General features: G+C 38.8%; 1 protein-coding gene across 5 annotated transcripts in view; it reads right to left on the bottom strand.

The window, feature by feature from the left end:
- The window catches only part of ENPP2 (ectonucleotide pyrophosphatase/phosphodiesterase 2), a 200513-nt gene that overhangs the window by 138817 nt on the left and 43952 nt on the right, over positions 1-17744 (bottom strand). The window contains exons 1-2 of one of the 5 annotated variants that reach the window (XM_069081247.1): positions 9744-9970; positions 9373-9475 (exon numbers count right to left, since the gene is read on the bottom strand). In XM_069081247.1, coding sequence (XP_068937348.1) covers positions 9373-9475; positions 9744-9776 — 136 coding nt within the window. In that variant the 5' untranslated portion in view covers positions 9777-9970. Of the gene's footprint in view, positions 1-9372; positions 9476-9743; positions 9971-17744 lie in introns of those variants that run through there. The other 4 variants (XM_069081249.1, XM_069081250.1, XM_069081251.1 and 1 more) reach the window with 4 other exon arrangements.

Here is a 17744-nt window from a genome sequence, read left to right as displayed (position 1 = left end):
AACTCTAAAGTAATCCCTATTACCATTGTTCTTGTTTGTTTTACTAAAGATAATTTATGGAACAAGGAATAATCCTGTGATTTCATAGATACGAGGAACTCCTAGGCAAGAAAATTTCCTCTTCAATTCAATTCATTCTTTTCTCTACAATTTATAATCTTAGAAGGTTGCTACTGAGAAGTTAATTGGCTTGCACAGAATCACACATTCAGAATGTCTCAGAGATAGGACCCAAATACAAGTCTTCCTAGCATCTAAGGCAGCTCTCTATTCCCTAGGATGGTCAAGTTGCTCCCATAGAATGTATAACCAGATCAAAATTTAAATTAACCTTATTCAGATCATCTAACTGGTTATGGGAATTGGATGTCATCCATATGAGTCACAGAAATGAGACTTTAAGAAACAACCCAAAGCAAGAGGGAAGGGATGATCTAAACAATATCTCAACCAGGCCACCCAATCATTTTTGTCCTTACATAACAAAATCATTCTTGTAAAAAATAAAATTCCAGATTTGAGTGATGGCAGATCAGGGAGGCAGTATTTAAGCTTAAAAACACCCAGCATGCCATCCAGCCCAACCTAATGCAGGAATGTTCTTTCTTTCCAGTTTTGTTCAGTCCCCTTTCCAGTGTTTGGGATAGTGCTCCCAACCTCTTCCTCCCATTCTTCTTGGTATTCAGCCCAAGTATTTCCTGACAGTAAGAAGTAAGGATTGAAATGGGTTATAGACTGAAGTCGTATGGTCTCCTTTTCTGGAGAGCTTTAAAAACAGGATAGATTATCATATTTGGGACTGGTTTTAGTGTGATCTGGAAAAAAACCAAAGGAAAGGTGTAGATAATCTTTCAACATCCTCTCCAACCATAAGAATAAGGAATTCTAATGATTGTTCCATTTCAGTCATACCTTCTTGGAACAAGATAAGAATTCTCCTTTCTTCTTGCGACTTACAACCTTACATTTAGCAAAATAACATATGCACAACCCAGGTATTGAGTTATCTGAATCAAATCTCTAATCATCTTCTTGGACATTTTTTTTTATCTTCTCTAAACTCTAGACACTTCAACAACATTTTCCCCTAAAAGCAGTCAGGGAAAATGCATGTCAAGTTTGGTTGTTTGTTTTTTAATCCAGCATTTTGGACACTCTGTTGTCTCCACACTAAGTTGTTAAATGAAGGGACCTCTTAGAAAGACTTCACATGTATTTTGTATCAACATAAAGTAAAGCCATTGTAAAAAGGACCTCATAAACTATAAAGCTACACTTTACAAACTTTAAAGAGTAGACATAAAATTAATTTTTAAATTTTACTTCCAAGTCATCCAGGTTGCAGGATGAGGATGTCAGACTGAATCACTTATATATCTTCTATTTATGGTTTTCAAAAGGAAGCTTTTGATATTATCTCATAGAATAAGAACAGTAGGTCTTTAGAATTTATGCAAATAATCACTGACATATAATAAAAGCTTTATATACATGGCCTTGTTTAATCATCACAACAACCCTATTAAGTTAATACCATGGGTGCTGTGGTCTTCATTTTACTGATAAGAAAAGAAGGATGTGGGGCAGCTAGGTGGCACAGTGAATAGAGCCCGGATCCTGGAGTCAGGAGGACCTGAGTTCCAATCCAGCCTCAGACACTTAACACTTACTAGCTGTGTGACCTTGGGCAAGTCACTTGACTCCAAGTGCCCTGCCCTCCACCCTCAAAAGAAAGCAAAAAAAGAAAGAAAGAAAGAAAAGAAGGATTCAAATCCAGATCCAATCTTCTTTCTGCTTATGCCAAACTACCTTTTTCAGGAAAGATTTTTTAAATTTCATTTTAGACTCAGACACCAGAACACAAATACAGAATAGAGGAAAGAAACAAAACCATATCATAAACTTCAATATTGGAACTTATATACAAAGTAAGAAAGGGGAAAATAGCATGTCATGTGCATAGCACAACAGAAGAGAGGATTCAAAATATATAACCATAAATTTGAAAGATTTTTTTAAAAGGTTAATCCTTGCTAATAAAGATGTTCATCATAGTATTATAGAATGAGAGCTGGAAGGAACCTGAGAGGTTATTGAATCCAACCCCCTCATTTTATAGGTGAGGAAAGTAATGAGAAAGGATGGCCATGATTATACAGGAAATCAGTGGTAGAGCTGAGACTTGAACCCATTTCCTGTGACTCTCCATCCAGCGTTCTTTCCCCTGAACCATACTTTTAATAGCACTCTTTTTTTTTCAAAGAAATTTCCAGTTAAACACATCAACTGCTGTTGTTGAGTCATTGCAGTCATATCCAACTCTTTGTAATTCCATGGGGTTTTCTTGACAGAGGTATTAGAGTGGTTTGTTATTTCCTTGTCCAGTTAACTATAAAGATGACGAAACTGAGGCAAACTGGGTAAAGTGACTTGCCCAGGGTCACACAGCTAGTAAGTATCTGAGGACAGATTTTAACTCAGGAAGATGAGTCTTCCTGACTCCAGATCTGGCATTCTTTCTACTGTACCACTTAGCTGCCCCTCATCAACTATTAACTGTTCCCATTTTACATATGGGGAAACTGGGTTGTATAACCCACTGTTAAACAGGAGAGCCATAAAAAAAATTCAGTCTTCTCTTTTGCTAAGACTTTCCAGTAATGGTACATGTGTGTGTATGTGTGTACATAATATTTTATTATTTATTACTTCCCTTCCCAACACTCTACAGTCTGGTCAAACTCATCTTCTTATTCCTCTGCATATTTTTGTACTGCCTATCCCCCACACCTAGAACTCTCTTATCACCTTTGCCTCTTAGAATCCTTTATTCTCTTCAAGACTTAGTTCAGGGGCGGCCAGGTAGCACAGCGAGTAAGAGCACCGCCTCCAGTGTTGAGAAGACCTGGAGATCGAATCCCGGGCTCAGACACTTAGCACCCTCCCAGAAACACCTGGCCATGTAACCTTGAGCAAGTCACTTAACCCCAATTGCTTAGGGGCAGCCAGGTGGCTCAGCGAGTAAGAGCACCGGCTCCAGTGTCGGGATGACCTGGATCAAATCCGGGCTCAGATACTCAGCACCACACCTAGAAATAACTGGCCGTGTAACCTTGAGCTAGTTACTTAACCCCAATTGCTTTAATAATAATAATAAAAAGACTTAGTTCAAATGCCATCTTTCATGTTCCCTTCCACCCTCAGCTATTATTTTCTCCCCTCCTTAAAGTACATTTTTTAATTTATATTTCTTTCTGGGGCGGCTAGGTGATGCAGTGAATAGAGCACTGGCCCTAGAGTCAGGAGGACCTGAGTTCAAATTCGGCCTCAGCCTCAGACATTTAACATTTACCAGCAGTGTGAGCTTGGGCAATTCACTTAACCCCAATTGCCCTGCCTTCTCCCCTCCAAAAAGCAAATATATATATATATATAATTTCTGCATACAATTACATATTTTTGTGTTATTTCTTCTGATAGAATGTAAGCTCCTTGAGGAGAGGGGGACTGATTCTATATCCTCAACACCTAGCATAGCGCTTGGATCATAACAGTCATTTAATAAATGTTTTTTGATTAATTAAAATTCAGGATCTATACCAATAATGGTCTAAAGATTTATGAGTGAAGATAAGAAAAGGAAAACAGGAGGGTTAGACCATCTCTGGCTTCCCTCAAGCCCCAGCTACAATCCTCCCCTCTACTGCAAGCCTTCACTCATCCCTAGTGCTTTCCCTCTATTGATTATTTCCAATCTTTCTTGCGCATAACTTGTTTGTACGTAGTCGTGTGGGGCAAGTAGGTAGTGTAGTGGATAGAGTGACAGACCTGGGGTCAGTAGTAGCTGACTTCGAATGTGGCCTCAGACACTTACTAGTTATGTGTCCCTGAGCAAGTCCCTTCACCTGCTTGCCTCAGTTCCTCATCTGTAAAAATGAGCTGGAAGAGGAAATGACGAACTGCTCCAGTATCTTTGTCAAGAAAACCCCAAATGGAGTTACAAAGAGCTGGACAGGGCTGAAATGACTCAACAGCAACAACAGTTGGTGTGCTGAACTGGAAAATTTGTGGAAAATAAAGCCAACAACAAATGAGGTTACAGAGAGTAAGCACAGCCGAAGCGCTCAACAGCACACAACACGCAGTTATTTGAATGTTAACTCCCCCAGGAGAGCAGGGGCTATTTTGCTTTCCTTTGTATCCTTAATGTTTAGCATAGTGACGGATGCACGGTAGGCACTTACTGACAGAAAGCACGCAAAACAACGCCATCACAATCCCTTTGCCTCTGAAAGACCTTAACTCTACTATCCCATTAAAATTCCAATTTAGAAAATCACATTCTGCTGACCTAAATTCTTCTTAACTTCCACATTAGATTTAATATAAAACTCCATAAAGTACTTAGTAAATTTTGTAGATTTCCACCATTAGCATTCATGAGCGTGTACTATGAGTATTCCACTGCGCTAGACACTGGAGACAATGTCACAACAACCAGACGTAATCTCTGCCTCAGTCTTCTAAGTTTTACTCTCTCCTTCCTCCTATCATCTTTTTAAAACAATGATGGTTCTTCCATTAGATGACTTTACTTCAACAGACACAAAATTAAAATGAATATGCTCTTTCTTCCTTTGTACTTTCCTATAATTCTTGTAGAAAAATTCTCAGAATTGGTTTGGAGTCAGGGAACATGAATTTGAATCCCAACTCTGCTGTTTACTCTCTGTGTGACCTTAGAGAAGTTATGTAACCTCTGTAGGTCTCAATTTTCTCTTCTTCCAAAAGAAGGAGTCAGACTAGATGCCCTCTAAGATCCTCAGAAACCCTCTAGTCCAAACTCTCTTATTGAAAGATGAGTCACTAATCTGGGATTTGAATCCATATCCTTCAACTCTGAATTCAGATGTAGGTCACCTTTTCCTCCATAAAGTTGTTTACAGCACACTGTTTTCAATTATATTCCCTAATTTCATTCATAAACACATTTACACTTCCTCCAAGACCTCTAAAGATGATGAATGGGTCACCCTGAACTTTGAAGATTTCATTAAATATCTGCCCACTATTTGATAAATTACTATTTGCCTCCCCAAATTAACAACTTATCTATCAAACAGTATATCCAATTTGGGCCCGATGAGCAAGAAAAGCAAATCACATACTTGAGTGGGGAAACAAAAAGACAAAAATCACACTGAGTCCAATCTTTCTGCCCTCCGTGTCAAAAAGTATAATAAACGGAGACACAAAAGTGATCTGCATCCTCTATACGAGTTAATTCAATGAACCAAGTACCCCATCCAGAAAAGACATGGCCTAGTCCTCATAGGAGATACAAAACACAGCCCTTGCCTGCAAGGATGTCAGAAATCTACAATATAGGCCGTTCATTTAATGGCACCTCCCCTAGCTGAGCTTACATGACTTTTCCATATTAAGACTTGCTCACTTAGTGGGCCACTTTATAAATGTACTGAGTTTTCAGCCCATCATCTTTTTGTCATTCAAAGTCTATGTTTGCCACCACTTCTAAAAGTCTTAGTCAACTGTCGCTTCCAATGACTCACAGGGGAGTAACAATAAGTCTAGCCTACAGATATGCTAGTTAACTAATTATAAACACAGCTTGTTTGCATTGCCCCAGTCTTGAAATTAATACTCTGGTCCAGGGTACAGCACTGAGAGATTCAACACGCACCAAACATTCTCAGCAACTGGCAAAGATTTTTTGCAAGGATCTGCCCCTGTTGGCTAAAGAAAAGGCAGGACAATTTTGAATAGACCATCCTGCTTGAGTCAGTCTGAAGCTGGGGAAGTGCAAATGACCTCCATCCTCATATTGGCCATGATGTCCTTGAAGCTGTTGGTTTCTAAGGAAAGAAAGGATATCTATCTCTCTGCCTAAGTGATCTAGGTCTAATGTGAATATTCAGAGTCATGGTTTCTGATGCTAAGGTTTTGCTAAAGGTTCTGATATTATTATTTATAGAGATTATTTATAGAAGGTTCTTTCCAGATTTTGTGGCACTAAGAGTCTTCGTGTGTCCTAAAGCTCTAAGTATCCTATCCTTTTACTGAATTATCAAAGTGATGCAAAATCCAGAGAAATAAACTCTGGTTTTTAAGTAGCAGCAGTAGGGAGAAAAACCTGCTTCCAAGCAACAAAAAGGTGAATAAGCCTGAAAAAAAAATCATGGAATTCAAAAGTAAGCTATCTCTAAGCTATCTTCAGGTCAATTTATCTTCTTGTGTGTAACTACAATTTTTTAAACTCCTAAAGAGTCTAGAACAGAAGCTGAAGGAATGTTCTTAATCAGTGGTCTATGAACTTTGAAAAAAAATGTTATTTGGATAACTATTTCAAAATAATTTGTTCCCTTTGTAGTCCTAAGTATTTTATTTTGTGCATTTAATAACATCATTCTGAGAAGGGGTCCTTAGGCTTCACCAGAATGCTTAAGGGATACATAATATAAACAAGGTTAAGAACCCCTGCTCTAAAATAACAAATTTAATCCATTTAATTTAATTTTTAATGTAGTTTAACAAATTGGCAAATCAAAAAAGAAATCTCAGTTTCTCTGCTTTCCTGGGTAGGTTTCATCCTCTCGCTTGAAGGCTGCCATGACAACTCCTCATTGAAGGTTGATTTTCCCAGAAATGACAGGGCCAATAGTAATATCACTTCCTTAATTATGCTGTTTCTTTGTAACACATAGGAAAACGGTTGCTTGAGAACCCAGTGTTGACAGGGATTAGTACTGCTGGCCTATATTTTAAAGAAAAGAGAATCTTTTCAAACCCTTATTGTGTATACTTTTAAGCAATATGGATTAGGTTTAAAAAAAGTATTTTTTTAAAAAAGAACAACTCTCTTGCCTTAGGGATATTCCTTATATCAATGCTCATTGCTATTCATATCACAGATTAAAATGCAAGAGACATGGACCATTTAATCCAGCTCTCCATTTTTTGAAAGAATGGAAACTGAGGACCAGGGAAGTCAAATGACTGTCCATAATCAGCAATTCATATATAACATAACAGTCTTTGAGATTAACCTATGGCACTAATAAGTTAAGTGACTTGTCCATAGTCAGTATGTCAGAAGCAGGACCTGAACTCAGGTCTTCCTGACTCCAATGCTGGCACACCCCACTGCATTGCCTTAATGTTTGTGGTATACAGGAGGAATGAGAAGGGAGAATGGGGAGAGGGGGGCAGTTCTATGGCATGATATACAGAAACTCAGGATAGAAAAGTATAAATAAGAACTTAAAACATTTAGACCTTAGATATCATCTAGAACAACCTCCTCGGATGAGAAAATTAAGGCCAAGAGGGGTTCAGTGACTTGACTAAAATCATACAAATCATACAGTGGGGACTGGGACTCAATCCTACTCTGGGCAGAGTATTGATATTTGAATCAATAAGATTTGTGTTTGAGGGGCGGCCAAGTGGAGCAGTGAGTAAGAGCGCCAGCCCCAGCGTCGGGAGACCTGGGATCGGTTCTGGCCTCAGATACTTGGCACCCACACAAAATAACTGGCAGTGTAACCTTGAGTAAGTTACTTAACCCCAATTTCTTTAAAAAAAAAAGATTTGGGTTTGAATCCTGCTTTGGATATTTACTAGCTGACCAAATCACTTAATCTCCCTTGGCCTCAGTTTCCCCATTTGTAAAATGATGAGTGTTGGACTTCATGACTTCTCAGATCCCCTAAATTTATGAGCCTATGACTTCCAGTCCAAGTTGTCACCAAGTTCTCATGACACTTTCTCAAGGGTCAGTCATGTTGAAATGAGCCAAACAAGTTGGTTTTGCACATTAGTTAAGAAAGCATTGCATTTATTTCCTTTAAAATTAATTTCACCACTTGTACAAATAAAGTCCTCTGAAGAAAATGAAAACAAAAACAAACAAACAAAAAAACAGACCCACCCTATAATAGTTCTCAAGAAGATGCAGCAGCTTCAGCCTTCTAGAGGTAAGATTCCCTTTCCTCCATAGCTACTGTGAGTGTTAAAGGGAGTCATACATGTCTAAACAGAACATTTGTTACCAATAAAAACAAGGTCCCCTAGCCCAGCATTGTACCTTCTGCTCCTCTCCCCTCCCCTGCCCTCTCTAACAGTAGACAATTCATTTTGTCCATTTGCCTCACTGGCCACACAATTTTTATGATCTCAGCTTTCCTACTCAACCCTCTCCACCCCTACCCCCACTCCCAACCTAATATTATTCTTTCAACCCTCTGGCATGACTCAGAAGAAACTTAGTTGATGTAAAAGAAGGCTGTGTATTCCCTTATCCTATTCACCATAAACAGATTAATAATCAAACTTAGAGTCAGCCAAATCAAGACAGGTGGTGGTCTTAAAGGTTAGAACTGTCAAGAAACATGGGTATATTATGCATAGAATTACCAGAAAAAGAGAAAAACATGCTGAAATGTCAGGTAAAGTCCAGAAAATATTGCCCCCTAGGGTACCCATTACTTAAAATGTAATTTTTATTTATAAAACCATCAGCAGCTCCAATTTCCAGGAAATTAACCAACTCATTACTTAAGACTTGGTCAGCTAAGCCCCTCACCATGCACAAGGAGCTCCTTTATCACAGTTCTCAAACTGTCTGTGGACCAGCATATTGTAAAAGGAAACTTTCCCCCTCCTCTCTCTCTTCAGTTCTAGTAATTAAGTCAAGGGACACATTTATAGCCTACCTTCCTTATGCCACAGGAAAGAAAATGGAGACATTATTTTTAATTATCCCTGGGAATTCTTTTAAATCCTTTCTATATTCTATATTCTGTTTCTGTCCTAAATAAATCTTGATTTCATGAAATACATTTCTCAAACTTGGTAAAAAGAGATCACTTGTACACTCATGATTTACTTTCTCTTCTCCCCACATCTGAAAACTCTTAAAAGAAGAAAAGTTGGAGGGGGCGGGGGAGTTGGCCAGCAAGCAGCTCCATGACAGGATGGGCACCAGGTACCTCCTGTCTTAAAGGACCACCTGCTCTCACAATTTTTACATAGGCAGTGGTAGTTTGTAGCAACTGACAGACAGCCAGCTGTCCTTTGGTTCATCCATAACATTCAAAAACATTGTAGCCTTAAATATCACATCACCAGGAATTTTACAGACACGATTTTATTTATTCTTTTTAATCATTACTCAGTAATAACTAAATACCTGTAACCTGTCACTTCCCCCATCTCTGTTTCATGCTGAAATCTAGGTCAAAGCTGAGCATTTTGCAGCATGAGATTTTCTTTCAAAGGGGATACTGCACCAACAAAACCACTCACAAAAGAGATGGAGAATTTGAAGAGATGCTATTATAGGTCATTTACCTGAGAGAGGGCCTTCCTCCCATTCTTCAGCTCTCTTAATTCGGTTTGTGGCAAATCCTAAACAGGCATACACTCCGATGGCAAAAATGAACAGGGAGATTACCTGGGGAAGTAAAAGACCAAAGTGTCAAACACACTTAAAGCTGGATAGAAGTCGAGTCCTGCGGCATCTAAGGGTCAGACCATCACGGCTCAATCCTATAGCTTTTCAAACACATCATCAAATACCATTCTCTGTTTCACACATTCAGAACTCTGCAAGGATTGCTTAATTAAGCAACTGAGCAGAAAACATTTCATTTGATAGCATGTTCTTCAGGAGGCAGTGGAAGGGTCTCCTTCCCACAGAAATCCATTTTCTTGCCCCCTACCTGGTGTGACTGGAAAGCGTTTCTCTTTGCCATGGTAGAGAATTCTTGGAAAGCCTTTTTGCTGTGTGGTGTTCTCTTTTTTCTCTACACTGAATGCCGGGCTCTTTGCTCTCTGAGTCCAGTCTATTAGCTACAACTAATCCCACCTGGGGAGGTTGACAGGCTCATTTGATTTGCCAAGGGCCTGATTTCATCATGGTTCACTCACAAATCCCAGCTCTGAGTACAAGAGGCTTCCAGCATCATCCTTCTTTTCCCCTCCCCCTTGCCCTTCCCCCCCCCCATACACATACACACACAGACACACACACATACACACACACAGACACACACACTCTTTTATGTGGTTTCCTCTGGCAACACGAGGTTTTCTAATGTTGCTGTGGCCAATAACAGTCCATGTTCATCTTACTTTCCTCACAAAAACACGGGTAAAAAAGAAACCAAATGTATTTTATCCGATAAAAGTGAAACAGGGCTGGAGAAAGGAGAGAGAGAGGTTTGGTACCAGTTTCAAGCTTTGGAGATTTACAATGTAGTTATTCAATGTCATTAATCTTGCAACTTTATTTAAAAAAAAAACGAGGAAGCTTTTATAATTTTATGAATCTAATAACTTGCTGATTTTATCGTTTATTTGATTGGAGGGATTCAATTTTAACAGTCAAGTCCCAATTGCAACCCCCCCTTTTTTTGTTCCTCGTTCGTTTCCAACTATTTCTCACTATGAAATCTCTTGCGACTGTAACCAACCCCAGAGATAGCAGAATTTTTCCTCATATTGTTGTTATGGCTCAGAGGAGAAGCTTTATCGAATTACCAAGAATGCTAGCCAAGCAACACCAAGTCCTCGTTGCCTATCAGAAAGGACATAAAGACAATTTCTCTCTCTCTCTCTCATCTCTCTCTGTCTCTCTTTCAGAAGAAACTACCAGCTTAGAAAAAAAAAACAGCTTCATAAGCAGTTTCATTTAGGAAGGAAACTAGAGATGGATAGAATTATGACTTAAAGTATTGGTTTACCAGTTATTCGTGGCGGTAAATTATCATTCAAGGCAAAGTAACCCAGCCCTTTAGGGAGAGAGAAGTTTCTTTCACTGAGATCTTTACCAATAATATACTTAAAGGAACAGTATTTAGACTTAAGTCTTAAAATTTACTTGAAATGCTTATCCAAAGGCTCAGATTAGTATCATGGGATCATAGGAACAATCAATAGGCATTTATTAAGCACCTGAATTATATGCTAGGAGCTGATCTAGGAACTGGAGGCTATAAAGACTAAAATGAAACAGTCCCTACCCTCAAGGAGCTTACATTCAAATATTTAAATTCAAAGTTTCAGAGCTCTAGGAAACCTAAAATGTCATCTCAACCAACCCCACCACTTTGGAGACAAAGAAACTGAGGCTTCAGAGATAATGTGGCATGATATGGTAGGAAAAGCCCCTGAAGGAGGAGTGAGTAGACCTGCTTTCACTTAGTACATTAATTTTCTTATTTGTAGTATGAGGGAGTTGGACTTTAAGGTTCTTATCAGCCTTTTAATGCCTAAGTCCTCTTCCAGCTTTAAAAATTCTCTTAAGAAGCCAGAGAGAGTGAGGAGGCTTTTTAATTGTTGTTTTTATTACTTCTTCCAAACGATCATTACTCCAGCATAAAATGCATGTGTATATGTGTAAACAAATCTCAGACCTGCCATGCAACAAATGACTCACTGAGTTCTGGTTATATTCAAATAGAATGTGGCAGCCCAAAAGTACGACCATTCTGTTGACAAGAAATAGCAATCTTAATGACCATAGTTCCATTAAAATATTTGACAATCTGGTAATAGTTCACTGGAAAATAGAAAATATTGCCAGACACTTTGAGATTCAGACTATTGCAAAGGTGGCAGGTTACAAGTTCATTTTAAGACAGGCATTGATAGAAAAAATAATAACAATTAACATTTGTATAGCCCTTTAAGAATGTGGCTTCTTTTTCCCCTTTATTTTTTTTATTACATTAATACATATTAATGGAATCAAACAAGCATTTCCATAACATAGTACAATAAAAATGTGATCATATATTAAACTCAAATCTGCTATGCACATCTTGCTGTTTCTTTCAAATATACAACAAAATTATCATGTAAATTTATTTTTTCTCCTTTTTTTCTACCCTACCTCTACCCCATCCTAAGAGATGCCTACCATTAGACACAAATAGGTATATATATTAAACATACTTCTATTAATACTTTCTCTAGATGCAGATACCATCTTTCTTCATATGTCCTTTATAGTTCATTTTGAATGTGTTTTCAACTGATCCACAAAACAACCCTATGAAGATGGTACTCTAGTTATTAAAATTCCCATTTCACAGTGAAGAAAACTGAGGTTCAGAATGGTTAAGGGACTTGCCTATGATTACACAGCTATTAAGACTTCATTGTATGCATGTTTCAATCTGAGGAAATTCAGTTAAGATTTTAGAAAACCTTATGAGGGGTGGCTAGGTGGCACAGAGAATAGAGCACCCACCCTGGAGTCAGGAGGACCTGAGTTCAAATGTGGCCTCAGACACTTAACACTTACCAGCCATGTGACCTTGGGCAAGTCACTTAATCCCAATTGCCCCTCCAAAAAGCAAAAAAAAAAAAACCACCTTATGAAATATGCAAGGATTTTCTACCGTTATGCTTAAAATCTAAGGTTATCAATATAAGGTAAAGGACGGGACTTATGTTTCCATTGGTACAAGGAACAACCGGGTATAGAAACACTCCTCTCTAATGCAGATCACCACCATGTCTGTCATCTGTGGTCAGAGTGTTACCTAGAACAGTGGTGTCAAAAACCTGGATCACTAATCTGTATATAGGGATGACTATAGGACCCATGTTGACTTAGTTTTAAAATGTAATGCTATCTCTATTTTATTGTATTTTTATTTATTTCGCTAAATATTTCCCAATTACATTTTAGTCCATGGGTGACCTTTGACCACGGGCTGTGTATTTGAAAGCTAGAATACTGAGAGGTTAAGTGACTTGCCAAAGCCTCCTGACTTTTCAAGGTCTACTAGTTATGTACAAAGATGCACCTAATAAGTTATCATTACAAAGTAGCAAAAATAATAACATAAAATTATGGGGGATTTATAAAATTCATTACTATACCTTTTGGGTTTTATTTATACTTTTATAAAGATATCAAGTTTACAAACTCTTCTTTTTAATTAATAAATCAAGAAATATTTATTAAGAGCCTACTATGTGGGGCAGCTAAAGGGCACAGTGAATAGAGCACCGGCCCTGGAGTCAGGAGGACCTGGGTTCGTATCCAGCCTCAGACACTTAACACTTACTAGCTGTGTGACCTTGGGCAGGTCTCTTAACCCCAATTGCCCTGCTCTCCACCCTCCAAAAAGAAAAAAAAAAGAGCCTGCTATGGGCCAGGTGGCAGCTAGATGGCTCAGTGGATAGATCCCTGGGCCTGGACTCAGGAAGACCTGAGTTCAAATATGACCTCAGACATTTCCTAGCTATGTGACCCTGTGCAAGTCTCTTAACCTCTATTTGCCATAATCCACTGGAGAAGGAAATTGCAGACCATTCCTGTATCTTTGCCAAGAAAACCCATAATGGGGTCACAAAGAGTCAGACACAACTCAACAATAACAAATGTACCAGGTACTGAGGATACAAGTACAAAAAATTAAACAATCCTAACTCACAAAAAAAGCTTTTATCCTAATGGGGAAGACAAGAAGTATATATAAAAATATATTAAAAATGAATATAAATGTAATAAATACAAACATATGCAAAGTCATTAAATGCAAGGCTACTTGGGAAGGAGGACATTAGTACTATAAGGTGATAGGAAAGGTTTCAAGCAGAGAATAATGCATCGCCTATAAACCCTAAAAGAAATCAAAGAAGAAAGAAAGGACCTATACATAACAAAATAAATGTATAGCTACTCTTTTTGTAGTAGCCAAAAATGTAAAACTAAAGAGGTGTGCTTCTATCAGGAAATAGCTAAGCAAATTGTGGTATATGAAAAATGGAATTTTTTATTGGCTATTGAATCATTTCAGTTATATCCAACTCTTTGTGATCCTATTTGGAGTTTTCTTAGTAAAGATTCTAGAGTGGTTTGCCACTTCTTTCTCTAGCTCATTTTACAGATGAGGAAACTGAAGCAAAGGGTTAAGTGACTTGCTCAGGGTCACACTGCTAATAAGTGTCTGAGTTCAAATTTGAACTCAGGTGCTCTTGCCTCCAGGCCCCACGCTCTATCTACTGTGCCACCTAGCTGCTAAAAATGGAATGTTATTTCTCCATGAGAATGATGAGGAAAACTGGGAAGACCCCTTATGAACTGATAGAAAGCAAAGGGAACTGGAACAATCTGTGTAATGGTAATATTATAGAGAAAAGCTATTTTAGATTTTAGAACTGACCAACACAATGATAAACCACAATTCCAAAAGAATAAAGATGAAATAAATTACCCATTTCCTACCAGAGACATGATCATGCAGAAAAAGTCACATATTTTCCAATAGGACCAACGTCGGAATTTGTTTGCCGACCTGTGTGCACACACATATATGTATTATGGATATACACAGAGAGAGGAGGTTTAAGTTTCTCAGTGAGAGGGAGGGAGGCCATTGGGAAGGACCTATTATACAAGAAAAAAAAGCTAAGTAGTTGAAAAAATTATGAATAGTAATAGAGAAGCTTTGCACCAAAAACAAATTCATCCAACCCATTCATATTATTAATAATATGATTTTGTGTTCAACATATATATTTATACTATATTTTATGCTTTGTTAAATATTTGTTTGTACATTAATAATACATTTTTTTCATTTATTAAAAAAGGAAGAGAAAGGAAGATGGTACCCACATTGAATCTTAGGAAGAAAGTGTCTCTATGAGGCAGAGATAAGGAAGAAATACATTCCAGGAATGGGAGATAGTCCCCACAAAGATATGGAGATGAGAGATGGAAAGATAGTTTGGGGTCAGATTGCATAGGCCTTTGACAACTAAAAAGAATCTCTGTTTTACCCTAGAGGCAATAAGACAAAAAGACATAGGTTCAGTTGGGGATTCATATGGTCAGATGTGCACTTGGGCAGAATTGTGTAGGATGGACAACACTGGGGCCAGACTTGATGCAGGGAGGCCAAGGGGGAAGCTGTTACAGTAATCTAGGTGAAAGGTGATAAGGGCCTGAACCAAGGTGGTAGCTATGTAAGTGGAAAGAAGGGCTCAGATGTGAGTGTTATGAAGGTAGAAATAAAAAGATTTGGCTACTGATAGGGTAATATGAAATAAGGAAGAGTCAAAATAAAGCTGAGATTATGAAACTGAAATATTATAAAAAGGATAAAAGTGACTTCAACAGAAATAGGAGAGTTTGAGAGAATAGAGGCTTTCAGGGGAAAGATCCAATTCTAGAAGTGTGGAGTTTAAGATATCTCCCGGGGGGGGGGGGGGGGGCACTAGGTGGCTCAGTGAGTAGAGCATGGGACCTGAAGTCAGGAGGACTTGAGTTCAAATCTGACCTCCAACACAACATTTACTAGCCGTGTGACCTTGGCCAAGTCACTTAACCTCAATTGTGCTCCCCCAAAAAAAGATATCTCCCAGATATCCAGTTTGAAATATCCAATAGACAACTGGTGATGTAAGACTGATGGAAGATGGAGAGAGGCTAAGAGGAGAGTCTAGGACCAGTCATGTAGATCTTGGAATCATCTGCACTGAGACTGATAGTGTTAATCCCTTGCAAGCTGATGAGGATACCAAGACATATCAATAAAAATAATAATAGCTGACAATTGTTTGCCCTTTAAGTTTTGCAAAATGCTTTCTATACATTTCCTGTCCCCATGTGTGCCTCTCTGTTCTGCATATCCTCAACAATCACAAAGAATTTCTAAGTGTATTGGGGGACTGGTGCATCCCTGGAACCATTGCTTCCAGGACAAACATGATATCAGGAAAGAGCAGAACCTTGAAGAGACTGTGTGGCAGGTGTAGAAACTTGTTCTTTTTTTTTTTTTTTGGAGGGGAGAAGGTAGGGCAATTAGGGTTAAGTGACTTGCCCAAGGTCACACAGCTAGTTTTTGTGTTAAGTGTCTGTGGCCAGATTTGGACTCAGGTCCTCCTGACTACAGGGCCAGGGCTCTTTCATTGCACCACCTAGCTGCCCCTCTCTAACTTGTTCTGGTCAGCTAACCACGTGGTCACTCCACCCACAGTGTCTAGCAAGCGATGAGACTGTAATGGAAAGGACCTCTTCCTCTCTTTTGGCAATGTTGAGCCTGAGAAACAGGTCTCCATCCTTGGCCTTTCCATCTGTTCTTTTGTGTTCTAGGTGAAGGGAATAGCACCTGATGACCTAATGAATTTGAAAGGCCACCAGGAGTGTGTTCTGGCATCCCATCGTAGCACTGATGTGCAGAGAAGCAAGGAGTCACCTGAGTCCCCAGAGTAACTGAGGTAAAAGAGGAGGTGGCTAATACTTTTTGAATGCCTTTGTAACCAATCAAAGTGCTTCCCCTTCACCACATGTTTGGGGGACTGGGACCAATTGTAAGGTATCTACGAATGCCCCGTAGTCTGTCCAGGACACATCATCATCATCATTATCATCGTATTTCTATAGTGCCTACTATGTGCCAGGCACTGGGCTAAGGACTTTATAATTATTATCTCATTTAATACAACAACCCCAGAAGGTAGGTGCTATCATTGGTCCCATTTAACAGATGAGGAAACTGAGGCAAACGATTAAGTGACTTGCCCAGGTTCATATAGCTAGTAAGTGTCTGAGGCCACATTTGAACTTAGAAATTCCTGAGCTCAAGTAGTCTATCTAATGTGCCACCTAGCTTCGCCACCATGATTGTTCAGAAATCAAGCTCCCTAACACACTCCATGTAGAAAGGCTGCGTCAGTCAAGCAAGATGATGGGTTCAATATATGCACCAGATCCCCATTACACAAGGACATATTAGAGTCCTGACCTTAGGACCTCCCAGCTGAAGCGGAGCTTAGAGGTCACCTAGTATAGCCCTACCTAAGGCTGGACTCCATTCTCCTTCATAGTTTCTCATCTTTAACCTTAGTTGAAGTTTGATCTTATAGAGAACACTTAACTTAGGGAATCCTGTTAAGGATCCTGTTAAAAATTAATAGAATCCTAGTGTCTGGAGAACCATGGTATAATTGAGGGGGAAAAGTAAGTCCTGGGAGTTAGAAGGTATGATTTTGATCACGGTTATGCTATTAACTAGCTCTGCACCTAACTTAGTGATCATAAACTTAAGAGACGGAAAGTCCCTTAGAAGCCACATAATCCTACTCTTTATTTTACAAATGAAGAAACCAATTCCCAGATATCATATATCAACAAACCTGTAGTCAATCTGAAGTCAACAGTGCAGCTAGTCAACAAACATTTATTAGGCACCTACTTGTCTGAGGTTCCATAAGTAGTGAGTGAGTGACAGAAGCCAGACTTGATCATAGTTCCTCTGCCTCCAAAACCAGTGTTCTTTCTATTCAACAAGGGCAAATCACTTCATCTCTCTGTTGGTGTCTTTATCTTTAAAAGGACTGGCAACTCCTGACAGAAAGGTGATAGACTCAAGTTGCATAATCAAATGTGCATTCTCTGACAGTCAATATGGGAATTTATTTTGCTTGACTTTGTATATTTGTTTTAAATTCATTGTTTTTTTTCTTTTTCTTTCTCTTTATTTGGTGAGGCAGGAGGAAGGAGGAAGGGTGGAATCACGGTCAATAATGTCCAACTCTTTGTGACCTCGTGGACTATTGTACACCAATATTGTCCATAGGGTCTTCTTGGCAAAGATACTAGAGTGGTTTGATATTTCTTTTTCCAAGTGATAAGGATGGAAGGAAGGAAGAAAGGAAGGAAGGAAGGAAGGAAGGAAGGAAGGAAGGAAGGAAGGAAG

The sequence above is a fragment of the Petaurus breviceps genome, unplaced genomic scaffold, assembly GCF_028583685.1.
Source record: "Petaurus breviceps papuanus isolate PSGF00001 unplaced genomic scaffold, PetGlider_PUasm1.0 98, whole genome shotgun sequence".
NCBI lineage: Eukaryota > Metazoa > Chordata > Mammalia > Diprotodontia > Petauridae > Petaurus > Petaurus breviceps.
This window is presented reverse-complemented; position numbering and strand designations above follow the sequence as displayed.